We start from the raw sequence: 23,565 nt of genomic DNA on the forward strand, positions 1-23,565 counted from the left end.
TAAAAGAATTAAAAAAATGAAAAAGTTTTCAAAATGTCTAAGCGTTGTAACAGTATTTTTATAACGTTTTTTTTATTAAAAAAAGAATTATCTTGTCATGTAACATGGGTCCCGCTTAATTGTATAAGTGATATTTCATTCAAATTGGAGGGTAAAGGAGTAATTAACTTGTAAAATGGTTTTGAACTTGTTGAAATGTGAACAATTAGGGTTTTGCACCCTAATATTGTTGTTTGATGGCTCTCTACAATATATGATTTGTGAACAATATATGGTACACCAAATGGGTCCAATAAAACGTATACCATTGTCGGGGTTCTATGTCCCCAAGACCAAATCAGAGAAGAAAATAAATTGTTTCGAAACTTATTCAATACGATTGGCTTTGGTATCTCACTTGACTAAGGTATCGATTAAATTTTAACATTATATTTGCCATTGGATATGAAACAATAACTCCTGCCATATGAAAGCAATACTCTAGCCACGGAATTAAGTAGGTTATTTATCATTACTAATTATCATTCCAAAGGGAAAGAATAGACTTATGGATTCTAATTATAAATTGAATTATAAACTTGTTGTGCTCAAATCATCAATACCCACAAACAATAACACTAATAAATTGATTGACCAAATCAAATATCCAACTTAGCTAAGCAGAGAATCAAGCAATCCACAATATCAAAACGGTAAAGAGACGAAGACAAGCGATATACGTGGATCAACGTACAAATGTCTACATCCACGAGCAGTAGAAAACCAATTTCTTTCACTTAAGGAAGTTGTTTAGCACCTCACTATTTTACCTCATGAAATATACCCACACCTTCCTTGAGTAATCATCAATGAACACCACAAAGTATTGCTTCCCACCCATAGATGAAACCTTGGAAGGTCTTCAAACATCACTATGAACATATATAGTCTAGAGTACCTTTAGTTTGGTGGATTACAGTGCCAAACCTCACCCTATTTTTCTTTTTCGGCACAATATTCTTGATAAGCAATACCAATCAAAGAGGTAGGAGATTGGATCATGGAATATGTGTCTTGACAAGAAAGTCTCTACGTGTTAAAATGTGTATAACAAGGGCTATAGCTCAGTTAGGTAGAGCGCCTCGTTTACACGTGCGCCAATGTTTTTCAGAGAAGTCCATCATAGAATCAAAAGAATCGATCTTATTGAGAAATCGACGTCTTACTCCATTCCTTTTAAAATAGGGGAAATTTTGTATCCCATTTTTGGGTACAGGGTTGGATTTGCCATTACAAGTGGGAATACTGAGTATATATAGAACCAAAAACAATGGTAATATTACAACGGTCAGGAATAAAGTGTTGTCAGGCATGCAAGTTGTAAATTCATATTTCTAACAGAAAGCGATTGTTGTTGTAGAGAGACGTTCACTGGAGAAGAAAGACATCGAGCAGATCGAGTCCAAATCCTAAAAGAGAATAGGTCTTCCTCAAGAGGTGCAGTGGGGGTAAACTTGACGGAAATGTTTGCCGGAAGCGATTATTATTGGGGAGAAACGTTCACTGGAGAACAAACATCGAACAGAGTCCAAATCCTAATAGACTGGGTCTTGCATCTTGCTTAGGTGCAGTGGGGTAAATGGAGTTGTGGAGGGAAATGAAATCTTTAAGCAGGAAAAATATTGTGAATACTTTTTTACCCTTTAAAAAGCATAAAAATTAGGGACAAAAACGTAAAAGACAAAATGTATATAACCATAAAAATAAAGAAACGTCAGATGCATCCAACGGTTTTTCATGCCACTACAGCCTACAGGTTCCCATAGCGGTCTCGCGATCCGAATAAATGGGAAAACCAGTTTTGTTAATTGGGTAATTCACATGTATTCGGAGATAATTCACATGTATTCGGAGTTGGACAATCACATTACCTAGGAAAAGATGTTTTCAATGTATGTTTGTTTTTCTTTTGCTGGGCATATTTGGATAAGATTCCTTAGTCGTGCTGTTGAAAAGTGTTGCTTAGTGGTCAATTAGTCTATGATATGGTTGTAATTTGAGTGGGCGTTCTGTATTCTACGGATAATTTGAAATCGAGACTGACATGATTTGGGCCTTCCATGTTTGGCTGTTTAGATTAGCTAAATTTCCTAACGGAAATAAATTTGAGCTTATGAGGAAATTAGGCAAAGATAAGAAAATTTATGTTTCTTTTTGGCCTTTTGGTATGGATAATCGGAAAAGACCTTTAAGCGGGTACAAAATGGAGCTTCTTATGTGTGTATCCACGCGCAATAATATACCATATTGAAAATTTGAGTATGAAGACTTCTTAAAGTCGGTAATATTGATGATACACAATTTGACTTTTCAAAAATATTTATAATACACAGATAATATATGGTCTTCTATTTTCAAGCATAATATTGTCAACGTCTTCATCCCATTTATATTGTGAAAATTCATATTATGTACATGTAGGAGCAGATTTCTACAATAGTTGAAAGGTCTATCCTTCTTCCTGTGAGGTCCGTTTGCAGCCTTGGATCCTGCAAGTTTCACAACAAAGCAAACCGTGAAAGCTCCTTAACCGGCTTGGGGGGTGCCGGTCGTGGAGGCTCCGACGATCAAGTTAGTACTTGTCGGAGATGGAAGACCAGCTATAGTCTTAGGTGTTTTGTCTGAATAGGTCTTTTCTGGAGTTGGTAGCAAGTGTTTTTTTTTCTGTGGTGTTGTCTAGTTAGTTTTTTAAAAACGTTCCCTCCCCTCCATATGAAAAGAGGGGGGTCTTAATAGAGAACGAGGATCCACCTCGGGAATTGTGTATCCATTCCAGTTATATCATTGGACCAAATTGTATGGAGGAAGTGTATAAAAAGTCTATTATCCCGGTTGTGTCAGGGTAAGCGGTAAAGCAACAATATGTCATAATTAAGACAGGTGTCGATGATAGTATGAAAGTTTTGTAGGCGGTATTTAATGAATAGATACGTATATGAAAGAAAGCCATACCTAAGGATGTGAGCTAGTCACACCTGTAAATATCGGCTGTAGATTAGACTGACAAGAACTGCTTTATGAGTGAGGTAGTCCGAGTAATGGCGCTTATAGGTGACGCCGCCATTACTATGTTCTGGCGACTGTACTGGGTCGTCAACACCTGCGGATGCTTTGACACCTAGTTCCAACATGCTAAGGAAGGATCATAATAAAGTAACCAGTCTATAAAGCTATAAAGATCCTGTAGATAAGTGTCAGAGAATATGACAGTTTTGGTGTCAGAATACTGTTTATACTACGTAGCAAATAATGTTTAGATTGTATATGGACCCAAATGTTGGCTTTTAGGTTCGGGCCTAACTGTGATAGTTAACCTGGGGGCTTAGACAATCCAGCTTATCTTGTCGATGTGTGACCAGGTGGGGCCATACCATTTTTGGCACCTACAATTGTCCCCCACTCTCTAAGCATGAAGGCAAATTCATCTTGGAGAGTTTGCGTAATGAATTTCCTGCAATGAACAAGAAACAGAGGGATGAGTATAACTGAAGATGAAACGTATAGCAGAGGCGATCCAAGATGTCGGGTTTCTGTGAAGATCCTGATGGAGTATATTGTGAAGAGGCGTGTGTAACCTAGTATAATGTTATTCACTGATGCTGGTGAGATACAACTTCTTTGTTCGAAGCTGTACAGGGGACACCCTCGTTTGTTTGAGGGTGACAAGGTATACAACCTCGTTTGTTTGAGGTTGCACATAGCCAGCGTGGGCGTTAGCGTAGAAGCTATTTTGGAGTCATAGCTGTGGCCTGTATTGGCGCTAGCATAATGACTGAGGTGAAGCTATTGCTGTGGCCTGAATTGGCGCTAGCATGCTAGCCATTCGATGTAACCGATTTGTATTCAGAGGCGATGACTAACACCTGCAAAAAGAACGCTTGATGGCGACTTTGTAAGTACGAGCTTTACTCAATGTAGTACAAGAGTCTATGTAAACGGAAAGTTGAAAGAACTGCAACTATTATTCTGAAACTGCCATTTGCAATAAATCCAAAGAATATTAGGTATATGAACAGTAGTTATAGTGACAGTAATACTGTATGAATGCCATTATGCTAAGATCAAAATGTTGCAGATAGAGGTCGTGACACGTGTCAATCGTGACACGACAAGCATTTAATGCGTTTGACGTGCACATTGAAATTTTGAATTGCTACCGCCATCGTTCCTTGGAGAGCACGTTTCGGTAAGCGTACACCATGATGAACACAGGGGTATTACGGACAATCGTACAATACTAAAACTCAAAGATCGTGCTCATAGTTTTTTAGAAAAACTTTCAACCGAAATTCACAGAAATTCCTCAGATGTGATGAAGACGGAAGAAAGGATAGCATCGATTGACGCTTGTACCGTACCAATTGAAGGTAATTCTCACTTTCTCTTACCCTGAGTTTGTATTTGATAGAATGATGCGTCCTCATGATCAAGAATCGGAGGATGAAAGAGTATCCGGCAGCGGTAGAACTCCCGCCGATCAAAACAGAGATGAACAAGAACCCAGTGTAAACTACTCATGGTCTGGGTCGGGGAGTCAGGAACCTGGTGGCGATAGAGCCGGAACCAGCGTACCAGTTAACGAAGGAGAAGGATCAGAGAGGAATGGCCACATTGAAGGCCCGTTAATACCGAAAGGGTTAAACCCTAAATCGACCTTGGCAGCAAGTGATATGGATTTCTACCGAAAGAAATATAGAATCCATTCATCCATTGAGATAAGACCTGGAGCTGACACAGAGGGAGTCGATTTTCAAGTCCCTGGATGGACGCCATTTTATCTATTGTCCTTCAGCATAGGATTGAGATTTCTCATACCAAGGTTGCTTGCCGATGCTTGTAGGATTTGGCAAATATGCCCAAGTCAATGGATGCCTAACAGCCTCAGAATTTTGTTGAGCATTCAATGCTTGGCGGAACTAGAAAACCTCGAATTCGGGATTAACGAATTGGCGGTGGTTTATTACGCCAAAGAAAGTGGTCCAGGAAGGTATTGCCTGGTTCGTCAGAGAAACAGGGAGGAGCTAATTCTTGACACCGTCTCCAACGACCATATTGTTGACTGGAAAGATAGATATATCTTTGCTAGGGGCGCCTTGGTATATGGGCTTCATAGGGATCTGCCTTTAAACTGGGTTGAAGGAAATAGTAAGTTCCATTCCTTCTTTATCTGTTTATGCTTGTTACTGAATCTTATGCACCGTTTCTTTGCAGCATCAAAGAATTTGCTAAGCAAGTGGAAAAGCAGCCCTGAAGTGCTTTAAAGAGTAGAGGAGTTTTACAATCTTGGGGCACGTAAAAGATCCAGAAAAAACATTCTAACAGCACGCAAATTGGAGAAAACATCTCTTTGGAGATACATAAGTAAGTACATTTTAACTGCCCAAACGAACAAACAAATATGCTCAAAGTATTCGTCTTATTTTATCATATGTGCAGGTGACGAGATGTTTGAGAACGTGTTTGCTGATATAACCAATGCGGATGACCTGTATGAAGCTCTGATGCAGGATGCTGGAAGAAATCGGCAGGGCCAGGAAACGGTGGTTGGAGGTTTCGAGGCAGCTATGCGTGCTGCAGAAACGTCCAAAGCCAAGAAAGTGGGAGAGAAACGAAAATCAACTGAGGACATACCTGAAAGAAGGATGAAACAAAGAGAAGATCCCACTGGCAAAGGAAAATCGAAAAGCACTGGGGGTAGCGGGAAGAAAGCAACTGAAAAGGCGACTGCTAACGTCAGCGAAGGGACGGAAATGCCCAGAAAACTCCTTCACGACGCCATTGCTTCGGGACCCAGAGGTAGGGGTGGTGGTCTTATCATTACCACTGCGAGTGCATCGGCTGCCATTGTTCTGGATGATGATTCAGACTACAGTGAAGGGGACACAATGCCTTTAACTAGGAGGTTGCCAAGCATTAGGACAGCCAGGGTAGAGACTGCTGAACTAGTGGAGACACGGGCTACCGAAAATCGTGGAGAATTTGACCCGACAACTGACAACTATGTTGACGCAAACGCAGTATCAGAAGTTGCCAGGAGTGAAGCTATGGCGAGCGGATCCAGGACCGAGTTGGCGACAGCGGGTAACCAAGAAGTGGAGGACACTGCCCAAGGTGGGGAGAATATTCAGCCTAGGCTAAGGTTGAACGTCACGGGAAGTGAAATGGAAGAAATATCAATATGGATTCCCAAATCTTTGACCGTCTCTTCTGCTCCCGTACTTCCACCCGTTGGGATTAGGAAAATGGTCTTCCCTGAGGACGCCAAAAAATTGGATGCTATGCCTCTTCCTAGCCAGTTCAACTACTCGGTGGCTCATTGCTTTACTGTAAGTGTTTCGGAAACGTATCAGTATATCGTCATTAGTTTACACGACTAATACCACCTTTGTTGTGTTCTTAACGGGCACTGCAAGGAGTACTCAAGTCTGGAGAGAACGCCATTGGCAGTTTGAACAAGGAGAGGACTGAAAAGGAGAGACTAGAAAGCGTGGTAAAGGGGCTGGAAGACAACTTGGCCAATGTCATGTCTGCACAAAAAGATTTAGAGAACCAACTGACTGGGGAGAAGAACAAGAATACTCAAATGTCTGCTCAAATCTCAAGATTGGAAAAGAAAATACATGACGATGCATACAAAGCCACTCAATTCGAGTCAAGGATCGACCAAGCAATCAGAGATGCTCAGTATTTCAAGGATTGCTGGGAAGGAGTCACCAAACAATTGGAGAGTGCAGAGGCCAAAGTGAACACACTGGAATCCCAAGTACACCATCTGGCTGACGAACTTGGGGATGTTTCCAGAGAGAAGGACTTGTTAAACAAAGCGTTGGTGGCGCAGACAATAAAGACAGCAGAAAAGGTTGAAATGGCCAAGAAGATGGAGGAAAACTACCTTATCAAGATAGGGGCCATGGGAGGTGTTGGTCAAGCTGCAGAGAGGTTCAGATTGCTAACCCAGTACAAAAAGAATGAGCATCAGAAATGGGATGTGGACTTGATGCTCAAGAAGGCTGTGGTAGTACTTGAAAACTACCAGCCTAATAAAAGATGGGTTGTGAATGAAGAAGCAATTGGAGAACCTAACATCGAAAAAGACTTGGCGCCTCCAGAGAGTGACATCCCTACTGTCGAACAAATGCCCATTGAGGCCCGTGAATCGCCAATACCTGGTACTGTCACAGAAAATGCTCCAGCTGAAGTACTTCCGACTCCTAGGATTGAAGCTTCAACTTCTGAGCCTGAAAATGCAGATGAGGATATCCCACGTGCGGATCCTCCCATTACCTCGGAGGCCATTGAGTTTGAAGTGACAACAGAAACTATTTGACTTTGTTTGGTTTTAAATTTTTGTTATTTGTAATAATTGTTCGAATAATTTAGTATTTCCAATTTCCTCTTAGTTTAAATACCCTATCATAGCAATCTACAATAAATAACTCTACTCTGGTAGCAATCTAGAGTCAATAGCCTTACTCTGTCCCCCAGTTTAAGTTGGACTGTTAGAACGTAACTCTAAAAGTCCAATTGAAACTACGAATAATGACGTGTAAAGAAACTAGAACTAACAAGGTGGGACACGTTGCCTCAATTATTTCCATCTGGAAAGAATATGGCAGGGTGAATCTCATAACAGAGTAACAAAATCTTGACTGAAAAAACTCCCAGAGCTGAATAGGTATGCCAAGTGGCAGGCAAAAATTCACAAAAAACAACACGTGTCTCACAACACCATTGGTGGACTTGATAGAGAATTCAATTCGTAAGAATATCGCGTTCTATATAAGGAGGATAGAACAACTCGATGAGTAAAGGTTGAAGATGAGTTGGTAAGAGAATCTGGTGATATTGGTACCGATGATCAGGCTACACTGTCAGTTCCGGCTAAGCGTATATGGGTCGCCTGGTACTGACGGTGAGTCTGATCAGCCGTGCCTTATATCATTGTTCTGGTCAGGAAACGCAGAAAGTCTTGGTGCTGCTTTGGCGACGGCACGTCTTGGCGTCGGTAAATGAACCTTTGTCCCCCAGTAATAAATGCGTTTAATGACATTCGCTGAGTGGGATAATTTAGACGGTATTTAATTCCTTTTTTGACTACAACAAATACGGTTCTAAGAACCTCTTATGGTTTTTTAAGATTAACTGAATTTAGAGATTTTAGAAATTTAAATACGTTTAGACTTCTGTTCCTATCTTAAATGTTCGTGTAGATTTTTGCGGTTGCAAAGTTTATCTTGACTCTTGGATTACCGCGAAGAATTAATTGCAGAATTAATTTCGGGTGTTCTCGAGAAGATAAAAAGGTAAGGTTCACAACTATATAAAGGCTAATTCTCTTTTGGCAATGGAATTATCCTACAGACCAGATAACTACACCCAGTCTTTACAAAAAATGGCTGCTTCTCAAAGCTCCGTAAACTCTCCTTCTGACTCTGACGACAATAGGGACGTAAGTTCATTCCTTCCTCCTGATTATCGAAACCCTGCACAGTACATCGTCGACCTAAAGGAGGCGATGAAAGAGATGGAGAAGGATATGAAAGAGATGAGAAAAGACATGGAGGACCAAGAGGAGCAGATCACAGATCTTACCAAAGCTCTGCAAACCGTTGGCTGTGCCATGCTCCAACTGGAAGAGCTTGCGGAATCGCAAGCTATGGAGCAGAACATAGCCAAGCTCCAAGACTCGCTCCTTAATCTTTCTGTTTTGATTAAGGAAGCGAGAAATAAAATGAACGAAAGTTTAAACATTTGGTCGTAAAGACCATATGTTTTATATGTATGTTTTTTTATATATATAAAATCAGTATTTCTTTCTCTAATGCCTCAAATATTTTGCAAATATAGTACGTTGCAAAATTGAAATAGTAAAACTCGTAAAAACAGTAAAACTTGTAAAAACAGTAAAATTTAAGAAAGCATGAAAACTTATCTGGTACGATGACGTCCCCATGCTTTGGCATTCGAACAAACGACTGTCCATAGTTTTTTCGGGCTTTACAATTCCTGCGCTCAAAAGAATAATCAAAGGTAGTCGATGGGACTCCCATCGACACTCCGAAGCTTAAATTAGTTCATATAATGACACATATAATGAACTACAGACATTTAAATATATAAAGATACTAAAGGAAATATTTAAACTACAATTATAGCAATATAAAGACAAAAAATCATGCGTGTTTAGAAATGGTACAACTTTAGATGAACGGCGTTCCAAGGATGCAAGATTGCTTCTCCATTTTCCCTGTGCAGTCTATAGGCGCCGTTTCCTAGTACCCTATCGATCAAATATGGGCCTTCCCAGTTCGGACCCAGCTTCCCAGCGTTTAGCTCTCTGGTATTCTCAAAGACTCTCCTGAGCACATAATCTCCCTCTTGAAATGCTCGAGTTCGAACATTTTGGTTGAAGTACCTTGAGACTTTATCATGGTATGCAGCTGTCCTTGTGAGCGCCTGATCTCTGAGTTCATCAATAGTATCCAGCTGATCATTCAACTCCTGCTAATTCCTTTGTTCATTAGCCCACTGAAACCTAGCAGATGGGAGTCCAGCTTCAACTGGTATGACGGCCTCAGACCCAAATGCAAGAGAGAAAGGAGTTTCCCCCGTAGGCGTTCGTGAAGTTGTCCTATAAGACCACAACACTCCAGGTAACTCATCAGCCCAAGCACCTTTAGCCTTCTCCAAGCGCTTCTCCAGGGTCCTGATCAAAGTTTTATTGGAAGCTTCAGCTTGGCCATTACATTGGGGATGCCTTAGCGTCGCAAAATCTACCTTGATTCCCCAATTCGCACAGAACTCTTGAAACTTATGACTTGCAAACTGTGGGCCGTTATCCGTCACGATCTCTTTAGGCACTCCAAACCTGCATATAATGTTCTTCCAGATGAACTTCTTCACATCCAGGTCTTTGATTAGTGAGTAGGACTCAGCCTCAATCCATTTGGTGAAATAATCAGTCATGGCCAGAAAGTACTGTCGTTGACTGAATGCCTTGGGCAAAGGACCAACTATATCCATCCCCCATTTCATGAAGGGCCAAGGTGCCACGATAGGAGTAAGTTTTTCTGGCGGCACGCGTGGAATCTGAGCAAATCTCTGGCATTTATCGCACCTCCTTACATAGTCAATTGCGTCTGATCTCATTGTCGGCCAATAATACCCCGTAGTCAGTGCTCGATGAGTTAAACTCCTTCCGCCAGAATGATTACCACACTCTCCTTCATGCAATTCTGCCAACACATACTGGGCTTGCTCTGAATTTACACATCGCAACAAAGGACCTGAATAAGATCTTCTATATAGCTGCCCATCATGTACTGTATACCGAGCGGCTTTAGCGACCAAACGTCTGGACTCATTCTTTTCTGCTGGCAGAACACCATCAACTAAGTATTGAACAAACGGTGTCATCCATGTCTGGTCTGAACTAACAGGAAGAACCTCACAGTCATTCTGCTTCTCTACTTCTTTCTGATTGCTGATTGACGGCCACTTCAGGTGTACCAGAGGAATCGTCTGCTCCTGGTTAGATTGGATTGACGACCCGAGATGGGCCAGTGCATCCGCATATGAATTCTCTGCTCGTGGAATCTGAGTTATGGAGAACTCCACGAACGCCAGTTGCAGTTCCTTTACTAGCTCCAGATAACAAGTCATCTTCGGATCTTTGGCCTGATAAGAACCAATAAACTAATTTACTATCAGCTGCGAATCTGAGTAAACCTTCAAGCTTGTGACTCCCAGTTCTTTGGCCATCATTAGACCAATAATTAAAGCTTCATACTCCGCTTCGTTATTGGTTGCATGGAAACCGCATCAGACTGCCCATTGAATTACACTCCCTTCTGGAGAGATCAGCACAATTCCCAGACCACTTCCTCTGACGTTACTAGATCCATCAACGTACAAAGTCCATACCTTTGGGGCCTGTTCTACCATGCAAAGCAACTCTTTATCTGCCTCTAGCTGTATTGACGGAGCAAAGTCAGCAACGAAATCAGCCAGGACTTGTGACTTGATTGCGGTTCTTGGTTGATATGTAATATCGTATTCACTAAGCTCCACCGCCCACTTGATTACCCTTCCCGACAACTCGGGTCTATGGAGTATGCTCCTCAACGGGAAATTTGTCACCACAGCAACCGAGTGGCATTGAAAGTACGGCCTCAGTTTTCTGGCGGCAACCACCAAAGCTAAAGCTAGCTTTTCTAGTAAACTATACCGGGTTTCCGCATCTAGCAGACTCTTACTCATATAGTATACTAGCAACTGCTTCTTATTTTCTTCTCTGACCAAAACCGCGCTTACTGCTACCCCAGAGACAGCCAAATACATGTACAGCTGCTCCCCAGTACTGGGTTTGGACAATAGCGGAGGAGAGGTAAGGTAGGCTTTCAACTGGTTTAAAGCGTCTTCACACTCGGGTGTCCACTTGTAGCTAACAGACTTTCTTAAGGTGGAGAAAAAATGACAACACTTGTCGGATGATCTGGAAATAAAACGACTAAGGGCCGCCACTCTTCCGTTGAGCCTCTGAATATCCTTGACACAAGTCGGAGAGGGAATGTTAAGTATGGATCGAATCTGATCAAGATTAGCCTCAATTCCTCGCTTCGTGACCATATACCCAAGAAATTTCCCAGATGCCACTCCAAAGGAACACTTGGCAGGATTCAACTTCATATTATACTTAATCAGCAAATCAAAAGCTTGCTGAAGGTGCTCAAGATGTTGATCGGCAACTAAGGATTTTACCAGCATATCGTCAATGTACACTTCCATGGTGTCCCCTAAATACTTTGAGAACATCTTATTCACCAATTGTTGGTATGTGGCTCCGGCATTCTTCAACCCGAAGGGCATCACCTTATAGCAATAAATTCATCTATCGGTAATGAAAGCTGTTTTCTCCTGATCTCCCGGATGCATTAAAATCTGATTATACCCCGAAAAAGCATCCATAAAGCTCAACAACTCGTGACCAGCTGTTGCATCAACCATCATGTCTATGTGCGGCAGCGGAAAGGGATCTTTTGGGCAAGCTTTATTCAAATCTGTAAAATCAATACAGACTTTCCACTTGCCATTCTTTTTCTTTACAACCACAACGTTGGCTAACCAGTCAGGGTACTGTACCTCCACTACAGACCCATTTTCTAGCAGCTTCTGAACTTCCTCATTAATCACTAAATTCCGTTCAGGAGCAAACTTCCTCCGCTTCTGCTTGACAGGAGGATACTCAGGATTAACCTGGAGCTGATGCATCACAACATTAGGGTCTATCCCAATCATATCTGCGTAGCTCCAAGCAAAACAATCATAATGCTGTGACAAGAACTGGATCAGTCTCTGTCGTAGATGAGCAGGCAGCTGCGCTCCAATCAGGGCTTTATGATCTGGAAAGTTAGGATGGATCTGTACTTCGTCAAGCCTCTCCATTCCTGGCTCATCTGGCTCCAGACCGGGTGCCTGGTTCTGTAACTGCTACGAAGATTCTCCCTTGCTCCTCATGGTTGTTTTATAACAACTCCTAGAAGAGTGTTGATCTCCCAAAATCTCCCTAACGCCATTATTGGTAGGATAGCGCAGGATTTGATGATATGTGGAAGGTACGGCCCGTATCGCGTGCAACCAAGGTCGTCCTAAAATAGCATTATAAGCAGAGGGTGAATCTACGATGGAAAACCGAGTCTGCTTGTTCAACCCGGGAGCGTAGATGGGTAACACAACTTCTCCCATTGAATGACTCACCTCACCATTGAACCCGATAAGAGCCGTTGACTTTCGTAATATCAAGGTCTCATCTAGACCCATTCCTTTGTAGGCAGCCAAGAACAACACATTGGCGGAACTCCCATTGTCAATTAAAATTCGCTTCAGGTTAATGTTTGCAACCTGAAGTGTGAGCACCAAAGCATCATGGTGCGGGTGTAACAGTTGGGTAGCTTCATCGTCCGCGAAGACCATCACCTGATTAGTGAAAGTTCCAAAGGAACGTGCCATTCTAGCAGCGGGGTTTGCTGCTTCCTTCTCGTGCTTCTTGGCAGAGGTGTGGGACAATCCACTGATCTCTGATCCCCCAGAAATTACACAGTAAGTTTGAGTAACTGGTGGCGGGGGTGGCAATGCTTCTGGGTCATCAACTTTCCTCTTTTCCCAGATTGCTCTACCGCGCTCAGAGAGCAACTCTCTGAGGTGACCTCTTTTCAACAGGTAATCCACTTCATATCTAAGTCCTCTACAATCAAGAGTAGTGTGGCCAATGTCCTGATGAAAGTCACACCACTTCTTGGGGTCTTTCCATCCTTCGGTCTCTTTCTTAGGTGGCCACTTTACCTCGCTGCCCATCTTTTTCAAGACTTGTACAGCCTCGACTTGGTGTATCTTAAGAGGGTACTCGGGACAGTTTTTCGCATAATCTGATGCTCCGGACTTGCGGGAGCGCCAGTTACTGCTAGGCTCGCCAAAGGTGGATTGATCTTTCCTAGGACGTTTGTCCTCTCGTTTCTCTTCTTTAGGAGGATTAACTGGCTTTCTCCTCGCATCCTCCTCCCAGCGAACAAATACAGTAGCTTTCATCAGAGCTTCTTCGTAACTCCTAACATCACATTTTGTGAGTTCTTCATAAAACTCCCCATCTGGGAGTAAACAACTCCGGAGCGTTTGAATAGTTGTTCCTGGGTCACAATAGGGTATAGATACTTTCTCCGTGTTGAATCTTGACAGGAAGTCACGGAGAGACTCTCCCACTCGTTAGGGCAGTCGGTATAAATCATCAGAGCACTTATGAATCTTCCGACTACTCGAGAATTGCACCATGAACGTCTCGATTAGCTTCTCGAAAGAAGCAATACTGCCGTTGGGTAAGTTGATGTACCAACGCAGAGCCGGACCGGTAAGAGTCGATCCGAAACCTTTACACATGCACGTCTCGTGCATGCCGTACGGTATGGCGATAGCGCCCATCTTTAACTTGTAGTGAGCCACGTGATCCTCGGGGTCATCAGTCCCGTTATATAACTTCATGCTCGGGACGCTGAACCTGTGTGGCATATCCGTTTGGTATATATTGTCCACAAACGGTGATCCCGTATAGCAATTGGCATTAATTTTGGCCAAAGCAGGAGGTGCTTTAGTCAATTTATCTATATCTCCCCGCAGTTCGATGATCTGCTTGGCCATCGCCGCTTGGGCGACTGAAGCGATAGTGGGTCCCGCGAAAGGTGCAGCAGGAAAACGTGGTGGCTGTGGGAGTCTACTTCTTGGAGAACCGGTCAAATCTACAGGGGCATCCCTGTTAACATTTTACTGAATTTCTTCCGTCGCAGGTCGCTTACCCTATGAAGTAGAAGTATCATATCCCCCGGGGGTACTCTCGGGAATAAACTGGGCACTCAAAGGATAAGGCAAAGGGTCTCTAGGAGGTGGTGTTTGTTCAAGGCGAGGAAAAGGTGGAATTCGGACTGAAGTGGGAACATGGCCTTGGGAAGTGGTTTGGCTTCTCAGCTGCGAAACCTCTTCGCGGAGTGCTGCGTTATCGACTGACATTGATTCTAACCGCGCATCCGTTTGCTGTTTGTTCTTCGACATGTCTTCTCTCATGGCTTGCATGAGTTCCAACAGCTGGTTGTTAGTGACCTCACTGGTATCAGCCATAATAGGAAGTTGCCGTGAAATCCTTCCGGCCAAATACTTGCAAAAGGCCCCCTATCTGGCGCGCCAAATTGTAGGAGCAGATTTCTACAATAGTTGAAAGGTCTATCCTTCTTCCTGTGGGGTCCGTTTGCAGCCTTGGATCCTGCAAGTTTCACAACAAAGCAAACCGTGAAAGCTCCTTAACCGGCTTGGGGGGTGCCGGTCGTGGAGGCTCCGACGATCAAGTTAGTACTTGTCGGAGATGGAAGACCAGCTATAGTCTTAGGTGTTTTGTCTGAATAGGTCTTTTCTGGAGTTGGTAGCAAGTGTTTTTTTTTCTGTGGTGTTGTCTAGTTAGTTTTTTAAAAACGTTCCCTCCCCTCCATATGAAAAGAGGGGGGTCTTAATAGAGAACGAGGATCCACCTCGGGAATTGTGTATCCATTTCAGTTATATCATTGGACCAAATTGTATGGAGGAAGTGTATAAAAAGTCTATTATCCCGGTTGTGTCAGGGTAAGCGGTAAAGCAACAATATGTCATAATTAAGACAGGTGTCGATGATAGTATGGAAGTTTTGTAGGCGGTATTTAATGAATAGATACGTATATGAAAGAAAGCCATACCTAAGGATGTGAGCTAGTCACACCTGTAAATATCGGCTGTAGATTAGACTGACAAGAACTGCTTTATGAGTGAGGTAGTCCGAGTAATGGCGCTTATAGGTGACGCCGCCATTACTATGTTCTGGCGACTGTACTGGGTCGTCAACACCTGCGGATGCTTTGACACCTAGTTCCAACATGCTAAGGAAGGATCATAATAAAGTAACCAGTCTATAAAGCTATAAAGATCCTGTAGATAAGTGTCAGAGAATATGACAGTTTTGGTGTCAGAATACTGTTTATACTACGTAGCAAATAATGTTTAGATTGTATATGGACCCAAATGTTGGCTTTTAGGTTCGGGCCTAACTGTGATAGTTAACCTGGGGGCTTAGACAATCCAGCTTATCTTGTCGATGTGTGACCAGGTGGGGCCATACCATTTTTGGCACCTACAATTGTCCCCCACTCTCTAAGCATGAAGGCAAATTCATCTTGGAGAGTTTGCGTAATGAATTTCCTGCAATGAACAAGAAACAGAGGGATGAGTATAACTGAAGATGAAACGTATAGCAGAGGCGATCCAAGATGTCGGGTTTCTGTGAAGATCCTGATGGAGTATATTGTGAAGAGGCGTGTGTAACCTAGTATAATGTTATTCACTGATGCTGGTGAGATACAACTTCTTTGTTCGAAGCTGTACAGGGGACACCCTCGTTTGTTTGAGGGTGACAAGGTATACAACCTCGTTTGTTTGAGGTTGCACATAGCCAGCGTGGGCGTTAGCGTAGAAGCTATTTTGGAGTCATAGCTGTGGCCTGTATTGGCGCTAGCATAATGACTGAGGTGAAGCTATTGCTGTGGCCTGAATTGGCGCTAGCATGCTAGCCATTCGATGTAACCGATTTGTATTCAGAGGCGATGACTAACACCTGCAAAAAGAACGCTTGATGGCGACTTTGTAAGTACGAGCTTTACTCAATGTAGTACAAGAGTCTATGTAAACGGAAAGTTGAAAGAACTGCAACTATTATTCTGAAACTGCCATTTGCAATAAATCCAAAGAATATTAGGTATATGAACAGTAGTTATAGTGACAGTAATACTGTATGAATGCCATTATGCTAAGATCAAAATGTTGCAGATAGAGGTCGTGACACGTGTCAATCGTGACACGACAAGCATTTAATGCGTTTGACGTGCACATTGAAATTTTGAATTGCTACCGCCATCGTTCCTTGGAGAGCACGTTTCGGTAAGCGTACACCATGATGAACACAGGGGTATTACGGACAATCGTACAATACTAAAACTCAAAGATCGTGCTCATAGTTTTTTAGAAAAACTTTCAACCGAAATTCACAGAAATTCCTCAGATGTGATGAAGACGGAAGAAAGGATAGCATCGATTGACGCTTGTACCGTACCAATTGAAGGTAATTCTCACTTTCTCTTACCCTGAGTTTGTATTTGATAGAATGATGCGTCCTCATGATCAAGAATCGGAGGATGAAAGAGTATCCGGCAGCGGTAGAACTCCCGCCGATCAAAACAGAGATGAACAAGAACCCAGTGTAAACTACTCATGGTCTGGGTCGGGGAGTCAGGAACCTGGTGGCGATAGAGCCGGAACCAGCGTACCAGTTAACGAAGGAGAAGGATCAGAGAGGAATGGCCACATTGAAGGCCCGTTAATACCGAAAGGGTTAAACCCTAAATCGACCTTGGCAGCAAGTGATATGGATTTCTACCGAAAGAAATATAGAATCCATTCATCCATTGAGATAAGACCTGGAGCTGACACAGAGGGAGTCGATTTTCAAGTCCCTGGATGGACGCCATTTTATCTATTGTCCTTCAGCATAGGATTGAGATTTCCCATACCAAGGTTGCTTGCCGATGCTTGTAGGATTTGGCAAATATGCCCAAGTCAATGGATGCCTAACAGCCTCAGAATTTTGTTGAGCATTCAATGCTTGGCGGAACTAGAAAACCTCGAATTCGGGATTAACGAATTGGCGGTGGTTTATTACGCCAAAGAAAGTGGTCCAGGAAGGTATTGCCTGGTTCGTCAGAGAAACAGGGAGGAGCTAATTCTTGACACCGTCTCCAACGACCATATTGTTGACTGGAAAGATAGATATATCTTTGCTAGGGGCGCCTTGGTATATGGGCTTCATAGGGATCTGCCTTTAAACTGGGTTGAAGGAAATAGTAAGTTCCATTCCTTCTTTATCTGTTTATGCTTGTTACTGAATCTTATGCACCGTTTCTTTGCAGCATCAAAGAATTTGCTAAGCAAGTGGAAAAGCAGCCCTGAAGTGCTTTAAAGAGTAGAGGAGTTTTACAATCTTGGGGCACATAAAAGATCCAGAAAAAACATTCTAACAGCACGCAAATTGGAGAAAACATCTCTTTGGAGATACATAAGTAAGTACATTTTAACTGCCCAAACGAACAAACAAATATGCTCAAAGTATTCGTCTTATTTTATCATATGTGCAGGTGACGAGATGTTTGAGAACGTGTTTGCTGATATAACCAATGCGGATGACCTGTATGAAGCTCTGATGCAGGATGCTGGAAGAAATCAGCAGGGCCAGGAAACGGTGGTTGGAGGTTTCGAGGCAGCTATGCGTGCTGCAGAAACGTCCAAAGCCAAGAAAGTGGGAGAGAAACGAAAATCAACTGAGGACATACCTGAAAGAAGGATGAAACAAAGAGAAGATCCCACTGGCAAAGGAAAATCGAAAAGCACTGGGGGCAGCGGGAAGAAAGCAACTGAAAAGGCGACTGCTAACGTCAGCGAAGGGACGGAAATGCCCAGAAAACTCCTTCACGACGCCATTGCTTCGGGACCCAGAGGTAGGGGTGGTGGTCTTATCATTACCACTGCGAGTGCATCGGCTGCCATTGTTCTGGATGATGATTCAGACAACAGTGAAGGGGACACAATGCCTTTAACTAGGAGGTTGCCAAGCATTAGGACAGCCAGGGTAGAGACTGCTGAACTAGTGGAGACACGGGCTACCGAAAATCGTGGAGAATTTGACCCGACAACTGACAACTATGTTGATGCAAACGCAGTATCAGAAGTTGCCAGGAGTGAAGCTATGGCGAGCGGATCCAGGACCGAGTTGGCGACAGCGGGTAACCAAGAAGTGGAGGACACTGCCCAAGGTGGGGAGAATATTCAGCCTAGGCTAAGGTTGAACGTCACGGGAAGTGAAATGGAAGAAATATCAATATGGATTCCCAAATCTTTGACCGTCTCTTCTGCTCCCGTACTTCCACCCGTTGGGATTAGGAAAATGGTCTTCCCTGAGGACGCCAAAAAATTGGATGCTATGCCTCTTCCTAGCCAGTTCAACTACTCGGTGGCTCATTGCTTTACTGTAAGTGTTTCGGAAACGTATCAGTATATCGTCATTAGTTTACACGACTAATACCACCTTTGTTGTGTTCTTAACGGGCACTGCAAGGAGTACTCAAGTCTGGAGAGAACGCCATTGGCAGTTTGAACAAGGAGAGGACTGAAAAGGAGAGACTAGAAAGCGTGGTAAAGGGGCTGGAAGATAACTTGGCCAATGTCATGTCTGCACAAAAAGATTTAGAGAACCAACTGACTGGGGAGAAGAACAAGAATACTCAAATGTCTGCTCAAATCTCAAGATTGGAAAAGAAAATACATGACGATGCATACAAAGCCACTCAATTCGAGTCAAGGATCGACCAAGCAATCAGAGATGCTCAGTATTTCAAGGATTGCTGGGAAGGAGTCACCAAACAATTGGAGAGTGCAGAGGCCAAAGTGAACACACTGGAATCCCAAGTACACCATCTGGCTGACGAACTTGGGGATGTTTCCAGAGAGAAGGACTTGTTAAACAAAGCGTTGGTGGCGCAGACAATAAAGACAGCAGAAAAGGTTGAAATGGCCAAGAAGATGGAGGAAAACTACCTTATCAAGATAGGGGCCATGGGAGGTGTTGGTCAAGCTGCAGAGAGGTTCAGATTGCTAACCCAGTACAAAAAGAATGAGCATCAGAAATGGGATGTGGACTTGATGCTCAAGAAGGCTGTGGTAGTACTTGAAAACTACCAGCCTAATAAAAGATGGGTTGTGAATGAAGAAGCAATTGGAGAACCTAACATCGAAAAAGACTTGGCGCCTCCAGAGAGTGACATCCCTACTGTCGAACAAATGCCCATTGAGGCCCGTGAATCGCCAATACCTGGTACTGTCACAGAAAATGCTCCAGCTGAAGTACTTCCGACTCCTAGGATTGAAGCTTCAACTTCTGAGCCTGAAAATGCAGATGAGGATATCCCACGTGCGGATCCTCCCATTACCTCGGAGGCCATTGAGTTTGAAGTGACAACAGAAACTATTTGACTTTGTTTGGTTTTAAATTTTTGTTATTTGTAATAATTGTTCGAATAATTTAGTATTTCCAATTTCCTCTTAGTTTAAATACCCTATCATAGCAATCTACAATAAATAACTCTACTCTGGTAGCAATCTAGAGTCAATAGCCTTACTCTGTCCCCCAGTTTAAGTTGGACTGTTAGAACGTAACTCTAAAAGTCCAATTGAAACTACGAATAATGACGTGTAAAGAAACTAGAACTAACAAGGTGGGACACGTTGCCTCAATTATTTCCATCTGGAAAGAATATGGCAGGGTGAATCTCATAACAGAGTAACAAAATCTTGACTGAAAAAACTCCCAGAGCTGAATAGGTATGCCAAGTGGCAGGCAAAAATTCACAAAAAACAACACGTGTCTCACAACACCATTGGTGGACTTGATAGAGAATTCAATTCGTAAGAATATCGCGTTCTATATAAGGAGGATAGAACAACTCGATGAGTAAAGGTTGAAGATGAGTTGGTAAGAGAATCTGGTGATATTGGTACCGATGATCAGGCTACACTGTCAGTTCCGGCTAAGCGTATATGGGTCGCCTGGTACTGACGGTGAGTCTGATCAGCCGTGCCTTATATCATTGTTCTGGTCAGGAAACGCAGAAAGTCTTGGTGCTGCTTTGGCGATGGCACGTCTTGGCGTCGATAAATGAACCTTTGTCCCCCAGTAATAAATGCGTTTAATGACATTCGCTGAGTGGGATAATTTAGACGGTATTTAATTCCTTTTTTGACTACAACAAATACGGGTCTAAGAACCTCTTATGGTTTTTTAAGATTAACTGAATTTAGAGATTTTAGAAATTTAAATACGTTTAGACTTCTGTTCCTATCTTAAATGTTCGTGTAGATTTTTGCGGTTGCAAAGTTTATCTTGACTCTTGGATTACCGCGAAGAATTAATTGCAGAATTAATTTCGGGTGTTCTCGAGAAGATAAAAAGGTAAGGTTCACAACTATATAAAGGCTAATTCTCTTTTGGCAATGGAATTATCCTACAGACCAGATAACTACACCCAGTCTTTACAAAAAATGGCTGCTTCTCAAAGCTCCGTAAACTCTCCTTCTGACTCTGACGACAATAGGGACGTAAGTTCATTCCTTCCTCCTGATTATCGAAACCCTGCACAGTACATCGTCGACCTAAAGGAGGCGATGAAAGAGATGGAGAAGGATATGAAAGAGATGAGAAAAGACATGGAGGACCAAGAGGAGCAGATCACAGATCTTACCAAAGCTCTGCAAACCGTTGGCTGTGCCATGCTCCAACTGGAAGAGCTTGCGGAATCGCAAGCTATGGAGCAGAACATAGCCAAGCTCCAAGACTCGCTCCTTAATCTTTCTGTTTTGATTAAGGAAGCGAGAAATAAAATGAACGAAAGTTTAAACATTTGGTCGTAAAGACCATATGTTTTATATGTATGTTTTTTTATATATATAAAATCAGTATTTCTTTCTCTAATGCCTCAAATATTTTGCAAATATAGTACGTTGCAAAATTGAAATAGTAAAACTCGTAAAAACAGTAAAACTTGTAAAAACAGTAAAATTTAAGAAAGCATGAAAACTTATCTGGTACGATGACGTCCCCATGCTTTGGCATTCGAACAAACGACTGTCCATAGTTTTTTCGGGCTTTACAATTCCTGCGCTCAAAAGAATAATCAAAGGTAGTCGATGGGACTCCCATCGACACTCCGAAGCTTAAATTAGTTCATATAATGACACATATAATGAACTACAGACATTTAAATATATAAAGATACTAAAGGAAATATTTAAACTACAATTATAGCAATATAAAGACAAAAAATCATGCGTGTTTAGAAATGGTACAACTTTAGATGAACGGCGTTCCAAGGATGCAAGATTGCTTCTCCATTTTCCCTGTGCAGTCTATAGGCGCCGTTTCCTAGTACCCTATCGATCAAATATGGGCCTTCCCAGTTCGGACCCAGCTTCCCAGCGTTTAGCTCTCTGGTATTCTCAAAGACTCTCCTGAGCACATAATCTCCCTCTTGAAATGCTCGAGTTCGAACATTTTGGTTGAAGTACCTTGAGACTTTATCATGGTATGCAGCTGTCCTTGTGAGCGCCTGATCTCTGAGTTCATCAATAGTATCCAGCTGATCATTCAACTCCTGCTAATTCCTTTGTTCATTAGCCCACTGAAACCTAGCAGATGGGAGTCCAGCTTCAACTGGTATGACGGCCTCAGACCCAAATGCAAGAGAGAAAGGAGTTTCCCCCGTAGGCGTTCGTGAAGTTGTCCTATAAGACCACAACACTCCAGGTAACTCATCAGCCCAAGCACCTTTAGCCTTCTCCAAGCGCTTCTCCAGGGTCCTGATCAAAGTTTTATTGGAAGCTTCAGCTTGGCCATTACATTGGGGATGCCTTAGCGTCGCAAAATCTACCTTGATTCCCCAATTCGCACAGAACTCTTGAAACTTATGACTTGCAAACTGTGGGCCGTTATCCGTCACGATCTCTTTAGGCACTCCAAACCTGCATATAATGTTCTTCCAGATGAACTTCTTCACATCCAGGTCTTTGATTAGTGAGTAGGACTCAGCCTCAATCCATTTGGTGAAATAATCAATCATGGCCAGAAAGTACTGTCGTTGACTGAATGCCTTGGGCAAAGGACCAACTATATCCATCCCCCATTTCATGAAGGGCCAAGGTGCCACGATAGGAGTAAGTTTTTCTGGCGGCACGCGTGGAATCTGAGCAAATCTCTGGCATTTATCGCACCTCCTTACATAGTCAATTGCGTCTGATCTCATTGTCGGCCAATAATACCCCGTAGTCAGTGCTCGATGAGTTAAACTCCTTCCGCCAGAATGATTACCACACTCTCCTTCATGCAATTCTGCCAACACATACTGGGCTTGCTCTGAATTTACACATCGCAACAAAGGACCTGAATAAGATCTTCTATATAGCTGCCCATCATGTACTGTATACCGAGCGGCTTTAGCGACCAAACGTCTGGACTCATTCTTTTCTGCTGGCAGAACACCATCAACTAAGTATTGAACAAACGGTGTCATCCATGTCTGGTCTGAACTAACAGGAAGAACCTCACAGTCATTCTGCTTCTCTACTTCTTTCTGATTGCTGATTGACGGCCACTTCAGGTGTACCAGAGGAATCGTCTGCTCCTGGTTAGATTGGATTGACGACCCGAGATGGGCCAGTGCATCCGCATATGAATTCTCTGCTCGTGGAATCTGAGTTATGGAGAACTCCACGAACGCCAGTTGCAGTTCCTTTACTAGCTCCAGATAACAAGTCATCTTCGGATCTTTGGCCTGATAAGAACCAATAAACTAATTTACTATCAGCTGCGAATCTGAGTAAACCTTCAAGCTTGTGACTCCCAGTTCTTTGGCCATCATTAGACCAATAATTAAAGCTTCATACTCCGCTTCGTTATTGGTTGCATGGAAACCGCATCAGACTGCCCATTGAATTACACTCCCTTCTGGAGAGATCAGCACAATTCCCAGACCACTTCCTCTGACGTTACTAGATCCATCAACGTACAAAGTCCATACCTTTGGGGCCTGTTCTACCATGCAAAGCAACTCTTTATCTGCCTCTAGCTGTATTGACGGAGCAAAGTCAGCAACGAAATCAGCCAGGACTTGTGACTTGATTGCGGTTCTTGGTTGATATGTAATATCGTATTCACTAAGCTCCACCGCCCACTTGATTACCCTTCCCGACAACTCGGGTCTATGGAGTATGCTCCTCAACGGGAAATTTGTCACCACAGCAACCGAGTGGCATTGAAAGTACGGCCTCAGTTTTCTGGCGGCAACCACCAAAGCTAAAGCTAGCTTT

At 42.9% G+C, this 23,565-nt stretch overlaps 1 protein-coding gene across 1 annotated transcript; it reads right to left on the reverse strand.

Annotated features, from left to right (window-relative positions):
* Positions 1 to 12,528: 12,528 nt before the first annotated feature.
* Positions 12,529 to 14,700, reverse strand: LOC119998655. The gene is made up of 3 exons (XM_038845991.1): positions 14,418 to 14,700; positions 13,848 to 14,324; positions 12,529 to 13,721 (listed from the first exon to the last, which is right to left on the reverse strand). Exons 1-3 carry the CDS (start codon positions 14,698 to 14,700, stop codon positions 12,529 to 12,531), a joined length of 1,953 nt encoding a protein of 650 aa, XP_038701919.1.
* Positions 14,701 to 23,565: the final 8,865 nt, after the last annotated feature.

Source organism: Tripterygium wilfordii, chromosome 5, assembly GCF_013401445.1.
Source record: "Tripterygium wilfordii isolate XIE 37 chromosome 5, ASM1340144v1, whole genome shotgun sequence".
Taxonomy (NCBI): Eukaryota; Viridiplantae; Streptophyta; class Magnoliopsida; order Celastrales; family Celastraceae; genus Tripterygium; species Tripterygium wilfordii.